At 24.4% G+C, this 19,954-nt stretch overlaps 1 protein-coding gene across 3 annotated transcripts in view; it reads left to right on the top strand.

Annotated features, from left to right (window-relative positions):
- LOC126900432 (zwei Ig domain protein zig-8-like) overlaps nt 1-19,954 on the top strand; it is a 190,978-nt gene that overhangs the window by 128,491 nt on the left and 42,533 nt on the right. For all 3 annotated transcript variants that reach the window (XM_050676144.1, XM_050676143.1, XM_050676145.1), the window contains exon 3: nt 11,054-11,226. In XM_050676144.1, the coding sequence (XP_050532101.1) occupies nt 11,054-11,226 (173 nt within the window). The remainder of the gene's footprint in view (nt 1-11,053; nt 11,227-19,954) is intronic.

Genomic DNA, 19,954 nt, shown 5'->3' on the forward strand with positions numbered 1-19,954 from the left:
CAATTTAACTAGGTAAATTATTTTCCATAACAAAATAACTATTTAAAAAAATCGTTTACGGTTTAATAAATAAGATAATATTGCTGATATATTTAGTTGGTTCATCAGTTTTCATTTGAGCAGTTAAAATTATAAAAATATAAATTAGTCGTAGTATTAAAGTAGATTTTTATTAACTTATACTATGCGAATTTCATAAATATTATCAAGTGAGATAAATAATAAATAAGTCAATTTGATGAAAACCTATAACTAAGCGTTCAACTTAAGCCGTAAAAGTTGCCATATCAAAATAAATATAGAAAAATATCCTGTGGAACTCCTCTAGATATCACGACACATGTTTACAAGTAATTGTGGCGTCTAGAAATGGCGATCGTAAAATGAATAGTGGAGTGATAGTATTAAATACTGTCATAAACATTTCAGACCAACGACGTTACAGGATATCCTAACCTCTTCCGGTGAATTTGAAATCATGGGTATACCACCGCTTTTTAGAACTGTTTATTAAGGAAGTGCGAAAGAGAAAGGTCGCTGCTCTTTTGGGACCAGCCATTTGTTAACATCTCACTGCATTTAATTTTTATCATGTGCGCGCATGTATTATTCGAATTTATTCATTAATTTCGTAAAACTCACTTTAACGTATTTATTCATATGGTACGCAACAGCGTTCATGTACTTTATGCTCAATTTCAGCAGAATATGATTTTGCTTTTTATGAATATGTTAATTTAATACGACCAAGTGTTGAAAATATTATTTCAATGAAATAGTTCTTACTGCGGTGTATCTGTTAAATAAATTAATGCGGATAAAATCATTTCGGATATTAATTTTGAAACGTTGTGTTTCAACATCTACAGCAAAGACTTTCGTATGTTGCTATACGAGTATAACAAGAGAAACAAAGTAAAAAGGTTTTCAAGAGCCATAATGTATGTTTTTAGAGTCGAATTATTCTAGAGCATGTATATGTATTGATCGTTCGCCACTACAACAATACTAAAAGTGTTTTTTCAATTGTCATCAGGTATACCGGATGTTATAGACAAAACCCGAATAGGCAATATCCTTACTGCTATGATTTTCATTATTATACGGCTCAATTTATTATTATTGTCGTAGCACATAAAATTGCAAAAGCCCTCGGTTTTTGCATTATGGATGCCGGTGTGCCTCCGAAATTCGTTACTAAAAGCATCTACGCGTGGAAAACACATCAGTGCATGTATTTGGGATACATACACTCTCTGGTTAACATCTGCTGCTGTTTTCTTTGCTCTGCCACGTGACCCATCTACCTACTACACGATTATATCCATTAAAGGTACGGCCACTATTTTTGGGAAAACGCGTCTACTGGTATTAATATTAAGTACCATCGAACACATCCACAAACAACCCAGGGAAAATTGAAAGACTCTTTTAAAATTGGCTAACGGACAGAAACGGGTAGAATGATGTAGACGCGAGAGACCGACAAGCGATCGTTATCAGTCGTTTGAGAGAGATGTAATGTAACTAGGCTTCGGGAAAAAGGACAGTGTTAGAGAAGTGATTTAAGGATTTATTTTTCAGTGAATAGAAGTAATACAAAAACTCTCTGTACATATCAGGCGTGTGAATACAAATTAAATCAAGTTTTCCTCAATAGATATATCTAACAAATAGATTTGTTTGGAGCTGGTATGTACAAATCTGTGTCAATGATATGAGACTGAAAACTCAATTACATAGTTTTTGATTTGAAAATAACCGTTTTACATTAAATGCCCTAAACGTATTTAAAAGTTTATTTCGATGTCCTAAATGGTATTTTAAACAAACATTTTTACACTCATTGAATAGATAAATGTAATTATTTTATTACATAGAGTGTTCAGTAAGTAAGGAAAAGGGTTTCTATTGTTCTCATTGTTTGTAACAATTGACCTGTATCTTTACTTACTAAACACTATGAACATGTTTTCTCATCTTGGCTTTTTTTTTAGGAATATTGTTTATTAGGATTAAAAAAATAAATTTTTTAGCTTCGATGCGAAGCTGAGAAGGTATTGGTTTTACTAAGATGTGTTTTTTTTTTTTTTTTTTTTTTTTTTTTTTGTGTCTGTTACCACTTTTTCTCAGCTCTCACCGAACCGATTTCTTTCAATGATACGTCAAAAGATCACAAATCGTATCTAGTCGAAGACATTACCCTTAAAAATTGAAAAAAATTCCCTCGTTCCCCGTAAATGGGGGAAACCTCCAAAAAAATTACAAATTTAAAAATCGCTAATTTTCGAAATTTTTTCAATTTTTTTTACTTAAAAGTGCCATAACTTTTTCAAAAATGAACATATCAATATAATTCTTTTTTATATAGATGCATAATATCATTACCTTTCATTTGGTATATTTTTTTCATAAATTTAACCCTTAACCTGCCCACAAGGGGGGATTTAAAATGACAACTTTTTCACAAAAAATTAATTTTTTTAACTTAAATTTTGAAAATGTTCCGGAAGGTCTGACACTTTTATATATATCTTAAATTAAAGCTAATGTAATATACTTTATTATGAAAAAAAAAAATTTCGGACTTTATCTTATCTTCATGGTGAAAATGGCTACCGAATGCTATTTTTGTGTGAAAATTTTCGATTTTGTATTTTCCATTTTTAACTTTATTATGCTATAACTTTTTGAAAAATGTATGAATCATTACAATTTTTTTATGAGAAGTAGTATTTATATAGATCTTTCATTCGACATACTGTTTTTTTAAATCGGACCATTTCCCTAAATACAGGGGGGATTCAAAACATAAAAATGCATATAGAAAGTAGAACTTTTTCAACGTAACTTTTGAAAGTGTTCCGGAAGGTCTGACACTTTTATATATATCTTAAATTAAAGCTAATGTAATATACTTTATTATGGTAAAAAAAAATTTCGGACTTTATTTTATCTTCATGGTGAAAACAGACATTAAACTTAATAAAAAAAATACGATTTTTGTAAAAAAATTCTTTTTTATATTTTTAACTTTATAATGCTATAACTTCTCGAAAGATGTATGGATCAATATAATTCTTTTTTTTGTAGATGCATGATGTCTTTACCTATCATTTGGTATATTTTTTTTATAAATCTGACTTTTTACCTGCCTACAGGGGGGGATTCAAAATGACAACTTTTTCACAAAAAATTGACTTTTTCAACTTAAATTTTGAAAGTGTTCCGGAAAGTCTGACACTTTTATATATATCTTAAATTAAAGCTAATGTAATATACTTTATCATGGAAAAAAAAAATTTCGGACTTTATTTTATCTTCAAGGTGAAAATGGCTACCAAATGCTATTATTGTGTGAAAATTCTCAATTTTATTTTTTACATTTTTAACATTATAATGCTATAACTTATTGAAAAGTGTATTGATCAATATAATTTTTTTATGGGAAATACTATTTTCTAATAATCTCTTTTTTATTCTACATACTTTGTCTTAATCAGGATATTAATAAGGAACTAGCAGTTTATGAAGCTTTTGGAATAATCCACCAATTTTTTAAAATTAAACACTATCTAAAGATTTGCATCGAAGCGTTTTTTTTTGATAGTGATTTTAATCACTGTCAGATATCATTATACTTGATCCAACTATGCCACGTCACCACTGTGCCGCGACCCCCCTGTGCTGGGTTTTTTTTTTTTAATTTACCATTCTTTCAAATATAGTATATCTTCTAAGAACTTAAAAACTCGAGTTATTTTTTATAGAAAGAATTTTTGATTATATCACAAGTTTAGTCAACCGCTAACCAAAATAAAATTTCATTAAAATCAATAATTTACATTAGAAGAAATTTTATAGGATGATCCTAGAAGATCAAACGTAATTTCATTATTTTGGGTCATTTAAGAACAGACTTAATGAATTGGAAACTCAAATAGTATATGCTTAGAGTTAATTTTTAAATTCAAATGCGTTTCAGTGTAAAATAATAGCTACCGATATGTTTTTAATGTGTAATCATACATAAATTTATACTTTTTCTTATTAATAACTAGTGAAACGTATATTGGTGTAAAATAATTCATTATTTTTTACATCAATTTTAATTTGTAAATTATGCCGGTCAAAACTAGCCTTATGCCGTAACAGTAAAATTTTATTATTATTATAAAACAGGCACTGTAACATCTGTTTCTCAAGTAATGACTTTTAGCTACATCTTTCCGGATTAACTAAATAAACAGAGAAAATAGTTCTCGGATTTAACGTTTGTAATACACGCTCGACTGATTGGTTTATGATTCTTAATCATGCAGAAAATTTTGAATAATGATTTCTATTTGTTTTTCTGTATATTAATAAAAATTCAATAATAATTAGATTATCGTCAGTTCAATAATGCACATTTACATAGTTACTACAAGACAACATACCTTATTTAGAATTTCTTAAACTGTTTTATTAAAAACTTATGCAAAATCTCAGTGGTTTTGCATATTCTATAAAGAAAATTTACACGTAAAGAAATAAAAATTTAGTGGGTCTTACGAGTATATTTGTTAATTACTTAACGTTTTTTTATAAATCTTAGGTGGTCGATGAGAGGAGATTAGAGAGGTAAAGCCATGCTATTGAAATACATTTTTTGACATTTTCGTATAATTTGCATTATATGTATTTTATATTTTAGAAACTTTATATAAGATAATTCAGTTAAAAGTTATTAAACATAATTTATATGAAGCTTTTGAATTTGTAGGATTCGAGATCAATTAAATTAAATTCTACGAATATAACTGCGCCGATTGTTGCAAACAAACAAAATAATTAGTACATTTCACAAATCAATCACTTTAAATTAATCGACCAAGTGATAATTCAACGATGTCATGTTTCATAAATTTATATTATTCCATAATAATATTATTACGTTATTTTATAAGCATTATTTGACAGATAATTTAAATTTGAATAATATTTCATAACATGAAATTAATTTTTAATTATTATTTTTTTTATTAAAGACCGCTACATCAAAGAATATTAGGTGTGTATATTATACACACCTAATATATACACTGTATATATTAAGAGATATTAAATATTACAATAGTACATTAGCTATTCACATAACATTTTGAAGAAAAACAATATTAAAAAGATAATTAGTATATAAGGTTTGTAGATGTGTTATAAGGTGTTGAATATTTCGGTTGGTCGCCTTAAGAAAGTTTATCATCTTCTAGATGTCATTAATATTCAATAATTGTATATTAACGCTATCCATAAATAGAATAAAATTATACAGAATAATTTGAACAAAATTATGTAAAAATCTTTAATTCGATTAAAAATATAAATCATTTAATGTATATTTGAAAATTATAAGCATTTGCAAGTGTAACCAAGTTAATGATTTATTTTAAAATAAAAAATGTAATTTTTGAAAATCACGTTATTAAAAAAATATATACATGGCATAATTTTATGTCAATTCTATCTTGTTAAATGTGTTTAGCTCTTTTAGTACAAAATTTTTCATGGTTCAATAACAACTACAGTATCTATTGAGTGTTAAGCATTGTCATACATAGTGTGAGTATAAAGTGTGCAGGCGGAGTATGCATTATAAATAGACACCAGTATTAGTTGTACCCATCCCTACTCTATACGTTCTCTAAGTATAAAAATACTTGTAACTCAATAAATGCTTATCCTATAATTGTTATCGACACATCATTTAGTAAGAAAATAGGAGCTATAAAATAGCTGTGTTTAAAATAGTTGAAAAATAAAAAAATGTGTATATTTTTTTTATTTTATTGGGTGCAAGTAATAAAATATGCTTATAGCGTAGTTCAAATCTGTAAAAATTGTTTAAAAAAAGTAACGAAAACTATTCACTGGATCAAAAGTTATTGAAGATGTTTGTTGCCGCTTAGGCTATTAAAAACCCATACCAAAAAAAAAAGGAAGAATAAAACTTTGCCGAACGTCTTAAAATAAGGGCATCTGACAATTAATAAATAATATTTGATTAATGTAAAATTAATACAATAGATGAATAAATAATCATTAACACAAATGCAGTCTGTTTAGTTAACCGAATTTTAATTAAATACAAAGGTTAACTATAATACATTTGATTTTTGTAAATAAATGGAATAATAACAATTTAATTATGCAAATTAATAGATAATAAATTACAAGAACTGTCACCCGTGTGAATATATAAAATAAATATACAATAATATAATACCTGCATGTATTATACTATAATTATATATTGATAATGATACAATGATAATATTGATTGAAAAACTTATAAAACACTATTTAACACTTGCATGTTAACACAGTTTTTAATATTTAAATCATAATGAAAAAATATATGTTTCCTTTATGCTATATCTTGCTCTTAACATTTATATACAAAAAACAAAAAAACATGACACTTCTAACTCAACGGCTAGCCGACAACGGTCGTTGATAAGGCATCGTAACAGCTGATGGCGCACGAACACCATCACCTGACCACAGCCATACCGCCAAACATTATCAATAAATTCCCACGCTTGGCGCGAACAATGTCAAAACTTGATGGTATACCTATATATAGAATGATCGAAATCTTGTAAGACACTCATTTTTTTCAGAAACTATTGAGAATTTTTTATTTTTATAAAGAGAAAAAATTTCAAGTTCAAAAAACTACAGTAATATGTAGTTGAATAAATGTTAATTTTTCATTAGATGAACAAATAAAAGATTAAGTTAATGTAAAATTTAAACATCTTTGTTAAGTTAAAAATTTGAACTTAATTTTAGCCCATTAACTCGATAATGTTAAGTTTTCTGTGTATATAAGATTCATGGTTTAATATAATTTTATCAATGTTATTTAATGAACATAAAATTATTATAAAATTTTCAGTTCATTTTTTTTTCATTTTTATTGGAATGATAACAGCAAAAAATAAGCTTAATTTAATATAATAAATAGTAATGTACATGTATATTGTGTTTATTTCTTTTTCTTTTTCAAACAATTAATGAGTAAAAACTTCTCACATATAATGCTAGTCAGCTTTGAAAGGATATGAGAAAAGTAACGAGAGATATGGACACCAAAGAATTGTGGTAAACATGTAAAATACCACTACCTCTCTTCTTCAACATGCTCACTCTACGATTATACTATTTTTATTCTAAAGCTCCTGCGAAAGATATGAGTATAGTTTACAAAACGACCCAATGGATACAAAACTTTTTACCAAGCCATTGTTATCGATGAATAAATAAATTCTCGCTTCCGTACAAAAATAACAATAATGATATTGATAAAACCAATTTTTAGTAAATCTAAACTTTTGTTTTAAATATAAACGAAACAATAATTAATTATTCTAAAAAACAGTTTATTCCTCTTAAATTTTGTCAAGATGAAATATATTAACGAAAACAATTCTCTTGAGAATAATTTGCATTGTTCTTGATATGACGTTGACACAAATTGAGTAAGTTAATGTTTTATAAAACAGCTAAACAGGTTGGTAACAAATATAACAAACAACATAGCATTTAAATTGTTTAAGCTACCACATAGACTGCGATTCTATCATAGTAATGATATGTTTAAGCTACATTAATTAAATTACTAACGCATTTCGAAAAGACAGCCTACAGGTACTGTAAAGGTATCATTTTAGTAAATACATAAATGTATGAAACACAATGGTATGCTTTGCAAATAAATTGACACACCACATGGTATAGAATTTATAAATTATAATTAGTTGGCTAAACTTATGTGACTTCACAAAGAATAAATTTTAGGCTACTTTAACTAACACGAAAGGTTAATTTTCAATTATGGCATTTATACAGTCATAATATTTATTAAAAAATATTATAAAAACAAAATAATAAATAAATCCTTTATTCCTTTTAAGGGTGTCAACTTAATTTTTTTGAATGTCAATATACATATTTAACTTACTTACAGAATATAAATTATTCTAGTTAAGAAAATAACGGGTCGATAACAACTTTTGATCGTTTTTTTCCTGATTAGATCCAGATTAGAAAAAGAAAGCAACTGAGAAATTACTAATAATAAATTTGTTGACATACCAGCAATACTATAATTAAAAATGGTAATAACTTTCAAGATAATGGATTGAAAGTTACTATCAACTCGTCATTTTCAAAATTAGATGATAAATAAAATTTTTGTCTTAACTTACCCTGGTAACAGTCTAAACAGACACTGTAATTATGACTGAAATATTAATTTTTTAGTTAATTAAATAGAAACTATTAGTATATTGACAAATTTTATCATTTTTAAAACTCTTTTAAAAAAAAAAACAACCTAGCACAGAGGGGTCGGATAAAGTGGGGACGTGGCATATTTGTGTACAGTATAGATTTTATTTGACATTGATTAAAATTACTATCATAAGAAACGCATCGATACAAATCTGTAGATAGTGTTTAATTTTAAGAAATTGGTGGATAATTACAAAATCAACTTCTATTTCCTGAATTATATCCAGATTAATAATTCTTAGATTTAAAAATATAATATATAATTTTTTAATTATATATTATATAATTTTTATGATTAATTATTTTCAAATTATTATTGATTTTGATTTTTAATATGTTAAAAGTAATAATTTTTAACCTACTTATTTTTGTCCTACAAAGTGAAAGTTTATAAAAATAAAAATAAATTTATTACTATAACTATTAGCTCAACTTGCATGTTTGAAATTGACATCATTAAATATAAAAAAATGAAATTTTTAAAATTAATATGCAGTCAGAAAATTTTATAATTACTATTTACAGTAAATTTATCAGAAAATAAATTTTTTTTAGATTTATGATTTATATAAGAATATGTTACAAAAATATTTGGAATATTACAGAACTAGTAGCACACACAAATACAGTTAAAAAATTAATAAATTACAAAGTAAAATTATTTACTTTTGTAATTGAATACTTTTATCACATAAAATTTAATTCGATAATAAATACTTTAAAAATATTATTAATGAATGATTTTAATTGTTTGTATGGATAAAGCTGTTTAAAGTACTTTTTATTTGATTAAGAAATTTTTTTTATATTTTTGAGGGTAATATCTTCAACTAAATACGAATTGTAATAATTTGACGTATAGTTGAAATAAGTAGGTTAAGTGAGGGTTGGAAAAATAAATCGCAGCCACAAAAAAAAACACAGTTGATGGAATCCTTGATATTTATTGAAGTTAATGAATCTAAATGAGATAAAAATCAAATGATTTGAACATTTTTCCTAACTTTAAAAATTCAAAATATTAATTGCCACAGGCGGATTCGAACCTGGCACCTTAACCGTGGAAGACACAAGTGTTACCGATTCGGCAACTGTTTACTTTTTCGACTTTAAAAAACAAAAAAATTTAAATAAGTTTAACTTTTTATGTCTTATGAACTTTATACTAAATAATAACATAATCTTTAATTAAAATTAAATAAAAGTGTCAATATTTCCGTAACATTTTCAAAAATTAAATTGAAAAAGTTTAACTTGTGTGCCAAAATTTTTTTTTGAATTCCTCCTGCAGATAGGTTTAGGGTCAGATTTTCAAAAAAATTATATCAAATAAAAGGAAAAAATCTAAGGTTTCTATATAAAAAAAAATTATTTTAATTTGTTAATTTTTCAAAATGTTATGGTAGTTTTAAGTATTAAAATATGTCATATTAAACATTGATTTTTACATAAAAATTACATTTTTCGTTAAATTCGACGACCAATTTTCTATAGAAGAAAAGGTGTTGGGACAAATTTTATTTTTTTGAACTTATAATATTTATTGTAAGGTTTAATTTGACATATGTTTAAAGGACGCAGTATTTCCGGAACATTTTCAAAAGTTAATTTTCGTAAACAAATTTTTCTACAACTTCCTGTGAGCATGTTAACTGTTTGATTTTCAAAAAAATGATGTCATATGAAAGGGAAATATCTAAAATTTCAATATAAAAAAAATTAAGTTGATTTATTAATTTTTTAAAAAGTTATGGTAATTTAAAGAAAAAAATGACGAAATTTACCGATTTCAAAAATTATTGTTTTTAGAAATTTTCCTCATTCCCCATAAATGAGGAAATTTTTTTCAATTTTTAAGGATAATGTATTCAACTAGATACGATTTGTGATCTTTTAACATATTATTCCTCAAAATCGGTCTAATGAAAGCTGAGAAAAAGTGGTAACAGACACAAAAAAAAAAAAAGCACATCATGATAAAATTAATACCTTCTCAGCTTCGTATCGAAGCTAAATAACATGATAATCGATCACATTAAAAAATGTTTATACTTAAGAATTAAGTATTACAATTACATTATTTTAGTTAACTTATATTAAAGATTAGGTTTTAATACTATACTAAGCATAAGTTTAAAGTCTTAGATCTTAATTATACTTTACCTATCACTTAAGGGGCAAATTCGCGAGTGACAATTTACCTCGATTACAAAATTACATTTTTTATGATTATTAACTGTCCATTTATCTTTTCGAAGATATTTCAATGACAACTTAAAAACACGACACATCAAATGGCAGTGTCAGATTCCTCAATAAATGATTCATCTATCTATCAATTGGTTTAGACTCTTCTCTTTAAAAAATATTTTTAAACTAGTATTTTAATTACTTTATATTCACTTTTTTTCTTACCTTTCATTAAAAGTAATTTTGAAACTCACATAAGTTTTACGGTCCTAAATACGCTTATAGACTACAATTTAACTTATCAATTTTTGGTAAATTTAATGTTAAAACATTTTTTTGATATTATATCATTGCTAAAATTACAAACATTATGTCGTTTTAAAATGGTTGAATTTATAAAAATAAAAAGTTTTATACTTGTTTACTCTTTCAATTTTTTGTTTTTGATGTCAAACATTGGACGTCATAACCATTCAATATGAAAAGCATAGAAATAAAATAATAAAACTAAATATTTTTTTTTCAGATGTTTCTGAATGCTTGCTAAGTAAATCGAATAAACATCAAAATGCTTTAGGAGAATTTTCAGGGAAACCTGACTTACCTTATTTTGACAAAGCAGCGTCAAAAAATGTAACAGCTCCATTGGGAAAGACTGCATATTTAAATTGCAGAGTTAAAAATCTAGCAAACAGAACTGTAAGTAAAAATTAAAGCTTTATTAAAAACTGGTTATAGTTGCTAATTTTTTTAATATTAATCATTGTTTTTAATTGGCTATAACCGTAATTATTTTTTGGATTACAGTAGGGTTTTAGTCTTTTTTATTATTACTTCGATATTGGTAGAGGTTTTGGTTTTTCAATCATATGGTATTTGCGTTAAGGTTTAGAATTCAATTAATAGCGGTTTATTTTTAAGATAAATTTTTAAAAGTTATGTTTTTCCATTTATTTAATAGTAAACTAAGATTCCCGTGTGTTTTGCAATTGAACGATGTTTTACATGACCAATACAAAAGGTAGCCCCATTGGTCCATTGGATACACAATTGACAGCTAGCATTATATTATTAATTAATACAAATAAAAATTATTAAATTTTGTATATACATTATGTATTTTTTAATGAATAAAACTTTCACAAAATGTTTTTTTTATTTTTATTTTCTTTAGCAAAACATTATTGTAACAGATAATTTTAACATAAATATCTTAATGGCTAACAATAGTTATGAAATAAAATACAATATTCTAATAGATTAAAGAAAATTATAAACAATAAGAAATTTTTTTTTTTACTCATTATTAATACGAGTCGTATGTTTTCAGTAACTGATAACATTCCATACTCACTCGGTTTTAAGAATTGAACTTATTTCTTTGATATGTAATGAAAGACTCTTAGTCATTACAAAAAATCTTTTAATAATAAAACTAAAATACAGATCGTATTTTTGACAAAAAACCATTCCTTAATTTCTTGAGTTTTTGTATAATTCAATTGTTTTTTCAATATTATTTTTATGGCTCTAACAGTATTCTGCTATATATCATCTAGAGGATTGCTAAACATTAAATTTTAAAATACTTATTTAAGATAATTAATTTATTATGTTTCACACGTTATCTGTAAAAATACTAATTTTTATTTTCAAATATCTATAGGTTTTAATGTTGTATAAATAAAAAAATAATTTTTATAAACAAGTAATAAAATATACGATTTTAATGTAATCTTAATCTGTAAAAAATTATTTAAAAAAAAATTACACAAAATATTTACTGGATAAAAGTTATTAAAAACGTCAAATATTGACACTATAGTTTTAATATTACATTTAGTTTAAAAAAATGAATGATTAACAACACCTTTTGGACCATAATTTTAAAATATATTATTTTTAATATTTAGGTGGGAGAAATAACATGACGCATAATATTTAATAATAAAATAATGGCTCACGCCAATCATTATTTTAGAATTTTAAATTTAATTTTAATCTCTAAAAATTCTAGTTCGAAAGTTCATTTTTTTAACTAGTTGTAGTTTTATAAACATTTTTAAAAGTTTATCAAAAATAATATTTATTTACAATTTTTGATGTTGCGTCATGTTGATGTTGATGTTATATACAATTGTTAATATACTTTGTATATTTCAAAATTATAAAAACATTAGAAAAATAAGCAATTGATTAATATAGTTAAATTTTTCAAACCCTTAAATTATTGAATAACTGGAAATATTGGCACTAAAATTTTAGTTTGGACTACTATTAATTTTATAGTAATTTTTTTTATTTTTTATTTGTGTTTCCATTTTAAATCTGATAATTTAGATTTTGAATCCTAGTTCTGCTTGTTCCATGTAATTATGTTATTTTATAGTGTATTTACATAATAAATTGATTTTTTATTATTATTTCAATACAAGATAAGTTAAATGTTAAAATATTTAAGTTGGATTACTTTCTTTTTTTACAAAAATAGTTAGTAATTAAATCGACAACTTTTTTAAAGTTGTATTTTGATGGGCATTTAATTTACCTGTTTGGAGTTTTGTTTAACTTAGTAAATATTATTTATCTTGAATTAAAAATATATTTTAAAAATTCGGACAAAACAGTAATTTTTTTGTTCAATTTATATGAATTACTCTAAGTAATGTTCTATTAAGTTTTTAATTATACTCAATATTCAGTAAAAAAAAAAACACATAAAAATAGGATTTGATAGAATTTTTATCCATATATAACATGCCTTTTAAAATGAATTTACTACTATAATCGACAGTTTTAGTAGAGCTTATGATGATGTTTAGTTGCACTTTTATAGAGTAAAATTTTCCCCTAAATGATACTAGCGAAATGCTCTGCATTTATGAGAATTGAATGAATAGCTGTTAAATTTAGATGTACCTCCTTAAGACTAGTGAATAAGGTAGACAGTAAAAGTAAATACTTTTGTTTTCTCAATACCACCATAGATTTTGTGGCAAACACACCAAGAAAAATTACACTGGATTTAAACTTGAACTTTTCATTTAAAAACTTTAGCTAAGAAGTTCCGTCGCGATGCATATATCAGAGCATAGAATTGAAAAGTTTTCCATGCCTAACTTTGTATTTACACTATTATATATGTAGTCGAGTTACGACTTGTAAGTAGTTTAATAGTACATGTTTATTATGAACAAATCCATAACCATTGAATATAAATTGAAAAAACAAATTCACTGTATCATAACATTAGTTTTTTATATAACATTTACATCAAAACTGTAGGTCCAAATATATATTTGAAATACGACGAATCAAGTTTTTATTTGGCATTATTAATAAAATAATTAAATACAATTTTGAAAGGTAAGCTGAAAATGTATAAAATTAAAAACGGTTTTTTAAGTTTAAACGATTTCAAATAGAATTGCAATACAAATTTTATTTTTTTATTTTATTATATTTTTAATAAAATATCCGAGTTTTTACACATATGTGTTGTACGTTTTTTTATACACACGCTGTAACAGAAAATATTGATAATAGTAGTAAAAATGTCATAATTGTGTATGAATTGTCGATATTGTATGTCAAAATTATACTACTAGTGTGTAAAATGAACGCGTGTACTAAAAATATCATTCTAAAGGATGAGAATTTCCGAATAATTTCTTACAGTGTATATTTTTCACTAATTTTACCCGAAAAAATAATTTTTATGAAGAATAGCTTAAATAATGTACAAACAACATTTAATTAATCTATTGATTGTCAAAACCAAATATGAATAACTGATAAATAAATTTTTATAAAATAAATAATAGTCAACTAAATTTATGAAACAACTATTTGAATGCTAATAACTAAGTAAATTATCCTATTTAGTAACTAAGTAAAGTTACGGTTATTATTACTTTTGGATGGGTTAACTTTATATTGCAAGTGTTAGTAAACATTAAATATCAAAATTATAGGCTAAACCGTCATGGATTTTAGACTGAGTATAACTTAATTAAAGTTTGTTAATGGAGAAATCAGAAACCGAACTTTATCATTAAAATATGATTTATACTAACCTTTTCATCGTATATCGAACTGTACAATCAGCCTTATGTTGTTTAATAATTTAGTTATTGTGTTTGATAAAAATAATATAAAGTTATTAAATTATCTCGACTTTTATCTTTCTTAGTAAAAAGTGTACACTAAAAAAGCAAGTAAAACAATTTNCATTAAAATATGATTTATACTAACCTTTTCATCGTATATCGAACTGTACAATCAGCCTTATGTTGTTTAATAATTTAGTTATTATGTTTGATAAAAATAATATAAAGTTATTAAATTATCTCGACTTTTATCTTTCTTAGTAAAAAGTGTACACTAAACAAGCAGGTAAAACAATTTATGTTCGTAAGGAATCAGAAGATAATATTAAAGAAAATGGTATCCTTTAATGTTAAAAAGTGCAAAACTTTTGAGAACTTGTAATTTTATTTTAGGTATTAATAATACTAAACTCGTTTGGGGCGATTTTTATTGAGTTTTTGATCTGAATGTAATTATATGCATCGAGAAATTTTAAATATATTTTTCGTAGTCTAATGTTGAAGTACTCTCAAATGGGGGTATTATTATGACGATCATTTTGATAATTGACGAAATTACCATAATCGTAATACGTTTTATTTAAACATCTTTGTGATTATCATTTTAACGTCTCCAGAGGCTTTGCGTTTAACTTCTTGGCCATTAGTTTCCAACTATAGCGGTGGTACCTAAAATGGGATAAGTTGAACTGACTGATTGCCTATGGTATTATGTTTTTGTATAAAATTCAAATATTAATGGAGATTTTGTACTGGCATAGTTATAGTAATAATATTATACATATATTAATATGGTTTAAATGTACAAGTTGTTTTAGTTGGTAATACTAAAGTAATATTGACCTGATAATTTTAAATTACTAAATAAAACAAAAGTTATAAAGGTTAATACAGAAAAATATTTTTTTCTTTTAAAAGTTTACATAGTTAGTACATAAGTCGTTGATGATTTTACTAAAACTATATTGTAATAATTATAACAATTAAAGAGTTTTTAAAGTAAATCTTATAACTTTAGTATTTGTTTATTGTAATAAAGTTCAAAATTAAATTATGGGAATAAACAAAAAATAGTTTTACTCGAATATAACTAAAGATTTCTCTCAACCAATTTCCAAATTTATATTGTGGGTGAAATAAGTGTATGAAAATGAAACAAGACACATTTTTTTAATACTTTAAATTATAGTTGGAAAAACTTTAAAAAAACTTTTAGTTTACTATTTTAGTGACAATAAGTTTTATTTTCCGTATTTTTTTAATATACATTGTAATAACGTTGTAAGGTAATCATTGTGTTTATTGGACGAACAAAAAATTACTATCATTAATCCAATAAGTGGAAATAAATGACAGATAAGTTTCATTAATTATACCACACTTGTTAAGATATCGTCACGTGCAAATTATTCACACACATTTCGTTCTGAAAGGATTTAATGGCCTAAGACTAATAATTTCCAATGAACTTAATTGTAACAGATACCATCACAATATTTGTACTATGTCTTAGAGCCAGTTAAATAAGACATTTCAAAATTTCTCCATTGATTGTTTGAGATTGTCAGTATCATTACTACGCGAGTGATTAAGCATTTCATTTGCGTACAACTCGACCAAAAATTCATCGATGTCTCAATTTGCTGTACTTACATCATAACACACAATGGAATCGGTTAACCGAAACGTTTTAATCATGTCTGACAAAACGTCTAGTCCTTTATAATCAACTATCAGCTATATCACTGCTTGCCATACAAATATATATATATATATATATATATATATATAATGATATCATACCAGTTTATTAAATTTATGTAGCATACAATTCAGTTTGTTGAGACCAACATATTTTAATGGCAATACTAATGTACATAAAATCATAAAATAAACAACTATAATGAGATTTATATTTTTCATATTTATTTTCAATGAGACTGTGTGGATTAAATCGAAAAAAATGTAGTATTACTCGAGTAGTATTATAATTAATGAAGAACATTTTTTCTATATTGTTACTGATTTAAATTATATCATGTTATCCAATTAATGCATAAGACAAGCCAAAAATCCAAAACTACTTCCTTTTTTTATAAACATTTGTTACACTTATAGTATATAGATTGGTTCACGATGTTTTGATAAATCTAATAACTTTTTATCTATTGAATATTTTATTTTACTATTTAAATTATTACTTTGCTATAGGACAGGGTTTTACAATAAGTAGCTCGTGGTTTTAATTTAGCCCTTGGAAGGTACAAAAATAAACAAAAAAAATTAATTTTTCATTTGCAAAAAAAAAAAAAATAAATTTAGATGGTATTTTAAAGAAGATCTTAGAAAAAAAATTGGTAAACAAATGTCTTAGTAATATTTAGAAATAAAATGTTTGTAACATTTAAAAGTTTGTAAGAATGTAAATTTTTATTTTACGGTATCAAACATTAAAATATGTATTGAAAAAAGAACAGAAAAAAACGCATTTTTTCGAGATAACTATTGAGATTATAGATGTTACATTTTATCCATAAAAATCACTTTAGAAATTGCGTTAGAATGGGTACCCGTATTTGAACTTAAACATGCTAATAATAATATTATTTAGGTAGATAATATAATTATTATAAGCCAAAAATTGTATTAGCTAATTGAAAACTTTTGTTTTATAGTGAAGTGCAGTAAATGTAAATGAAGGGGTAATTGTAAATTATTTTTTTCTTTTAGAATATTTAGAATTAATAATTTTTATAGAAAAGTTACGAAACTCATAAAAATTTTTAAAAAAAGTAACATGAATTAATCAGTAGACTAAAAACTATTATATGTGTCAAAACATTATGGACTATCTATTATTATTAGACAATTTTTCATTTTATTAAATTTTGTGTATCAATTAATACAAATTAATTTTTAGCTTTAACAAAACTGACTTTATATTAGTAACTATTATTTTATCTGAAATTTTCGTTCTGCAAAGTTATACCACTGTTATTAGGGTTGTGCAGCATTTAGTTGAAATAAATATTGGCTTATTGAAATATATTGAAAATGAACTTGAGGTAAAATATGGTTCTTGACAAATTGTCAACATTTATTATAAACATAAATGTTTTTCATTTATCTCAACTTTTACTTAAAGATAAATTATCTATGTGTCACATTTTAATTTATAATGATGCTTTTGAGTAACTATTGTTGACAAATTACTCAAAGGTTGGGTTTATGTTGGTATAGAATAGTTTCACGTGAAGAATTTGAATTTTATATTCTCCTTCTTCTTTCACAAAGAATATTGTAATTTATGAAAGTCATGAATAATAACATTGTTTTGTTAAGTAAAATTGTGTGTGTATGACATAGTTTACCAAGTCGATTCCACTGTATTAAAAAGTCAAAACTAAGTAAACATTACTGTAATAAGAAAATACAATACAATATATTCTCACACGTCACATACAACCGATTTTTCAAAAATATTTATAGAAATAATAAATACACATATCTTAAATTCTTAAAACTATATCGCAGTTTCCCCTATATACTTCGTTAAAAAAGTACTGTTTGTATAATATAACAAAAATGTGTAACATTTTATTTATTTCGCGTTATTAATTACAAATCACAAAAAAATAAGAAGCATAATAATAATCTAAATTTTTAAGTTTTGTTTATTGCAAATGAACTATTAAAATTTAGTGACGTTTATGACGTTTATACAATAAAACACAGAGATATTATTCTATTGTTTCTTAAAAAGAAATTGTTTAATCATCTATTAATACTTTTTGTTGACACAAAACACACTTAAAAGTATTTTATGAATTAAAATAATCCCAGTAAAAAAATCTTAATTATAATTATAAGAATTTTTATATTAATTCAAGACTTAAGTTTAAAACGTATATTGTAATTTCTATAATAAAGTATTATATAAGTTATTCAAAAATTAAGGAAAAGTGTTACTAATGTTAGTAACGACTGATACGTTCCTTAATTTTTGAACAACCTGTTTATTTTTATTGTAAATTAAAATATAAAGTAGATTGTCACTAAAATATAATATGTACATTATAGTATCTGACAAGTTTAATTATGTTTCGGAATCAGCGGATCGGGTTATTGGAACAATGAAAAAGTTCCCAGCGGCCCAGACATTAAGTGACTTAGACTCGATTTTTATAATTTGATGACTTTTTATTTTTTCCTCATCACTTAATTTGATAGCAAAATAGTTCGTTCTTGATAAACTTTCCCAAACCAAAATGTCCGCTAATTATATTTTGTTTGAATAACAAATGATACTATTTAGCGGATATCAAAATATTGTGTCATTTTTAAGAAACGAAATTCAAATTTAAATAATTTTAATCATAAATTTTAAATCATTTATTATCTAAATAAAATTACACTATTATTATTATATTGTGAAAATTCTGAGAGCATTCCTCAAATAAATACTAAATAGAAAAAAGGCTAAACAATAACGTGCCAAACTTTTGGCCTGTCACATATTGATTTTTAATGTACTAGAAAATTTATACTTCATATTTCTTTTTTTTAAATATAAAATATATAAATTTGATCATTCATTTGCTTGTAAAGATTTTATTAATAGATAATAGTGTAATTCATTAGCTGCATAATTTTACTTACTATTGAACTACATAGATATTTATTGCGGTAACTCCTCAATAAAATTTAGTACTGTTTTAAGATTATCGCTTTTCATTTTTTTTTTTTAATGTCACTAAAAACAAAACAAAAAATATATTTTTATGTGCGACAAAATGATTTATTCAAATCCGAAATGTCGGCCTTTGTAATTCAGGTCAGATACTATATCTAAAATTTCTCATTTGCCAGCAAAGTATTTTCAAATTATACTTCCGTACTAAACATCGGAAATTGACTGTCAATAAATACAGAGAGAGCTTTTATGGTTATTTTAACATGCTATATCTACTTCCGCAACAAAATTGAATTTCATTTTGCATCAAATGTCTAATATGAAATCTATGCATTCGTTCCACACACGGTTCTCAAATTTTAGAAATTAAAAAAATAATCATCAATTTTAATATAAAAAATAATAATTATATTTATGCAAAGTTGATAAAAAATCAACACTTACATAATAATAATTCATTTATGTTTGTCATAATTTATTAATTTATAATAGCCAAGAAGCAAATTATTTTACTAATATGTTCATATAAAAAAAATTAATGTATATACAAAATTTTTATTTTTAAACATTAACTGTATTTAACATTGAAAATAAATCGATATATTTTATTAAATTATAAAAATCT

Source organism: Daktulosphaira vitifoliae, unplaced genomic scaffold, assembly GCF_025091365.1.
Source record: "Daktulosphaira vitifoliae isolate Bord-2020 unplaced genomic scaffold, ASM2509136v1 Scaffold_3, whole genome shotgun sequence".
Classification (NCBI taxonomy): Eukaryota; Metazoa; Arthropoda; class Insecta; order Hemiptera; family Phylloxeridae; genus Daktulosphaira; species Daktulosphaira vitifoliae.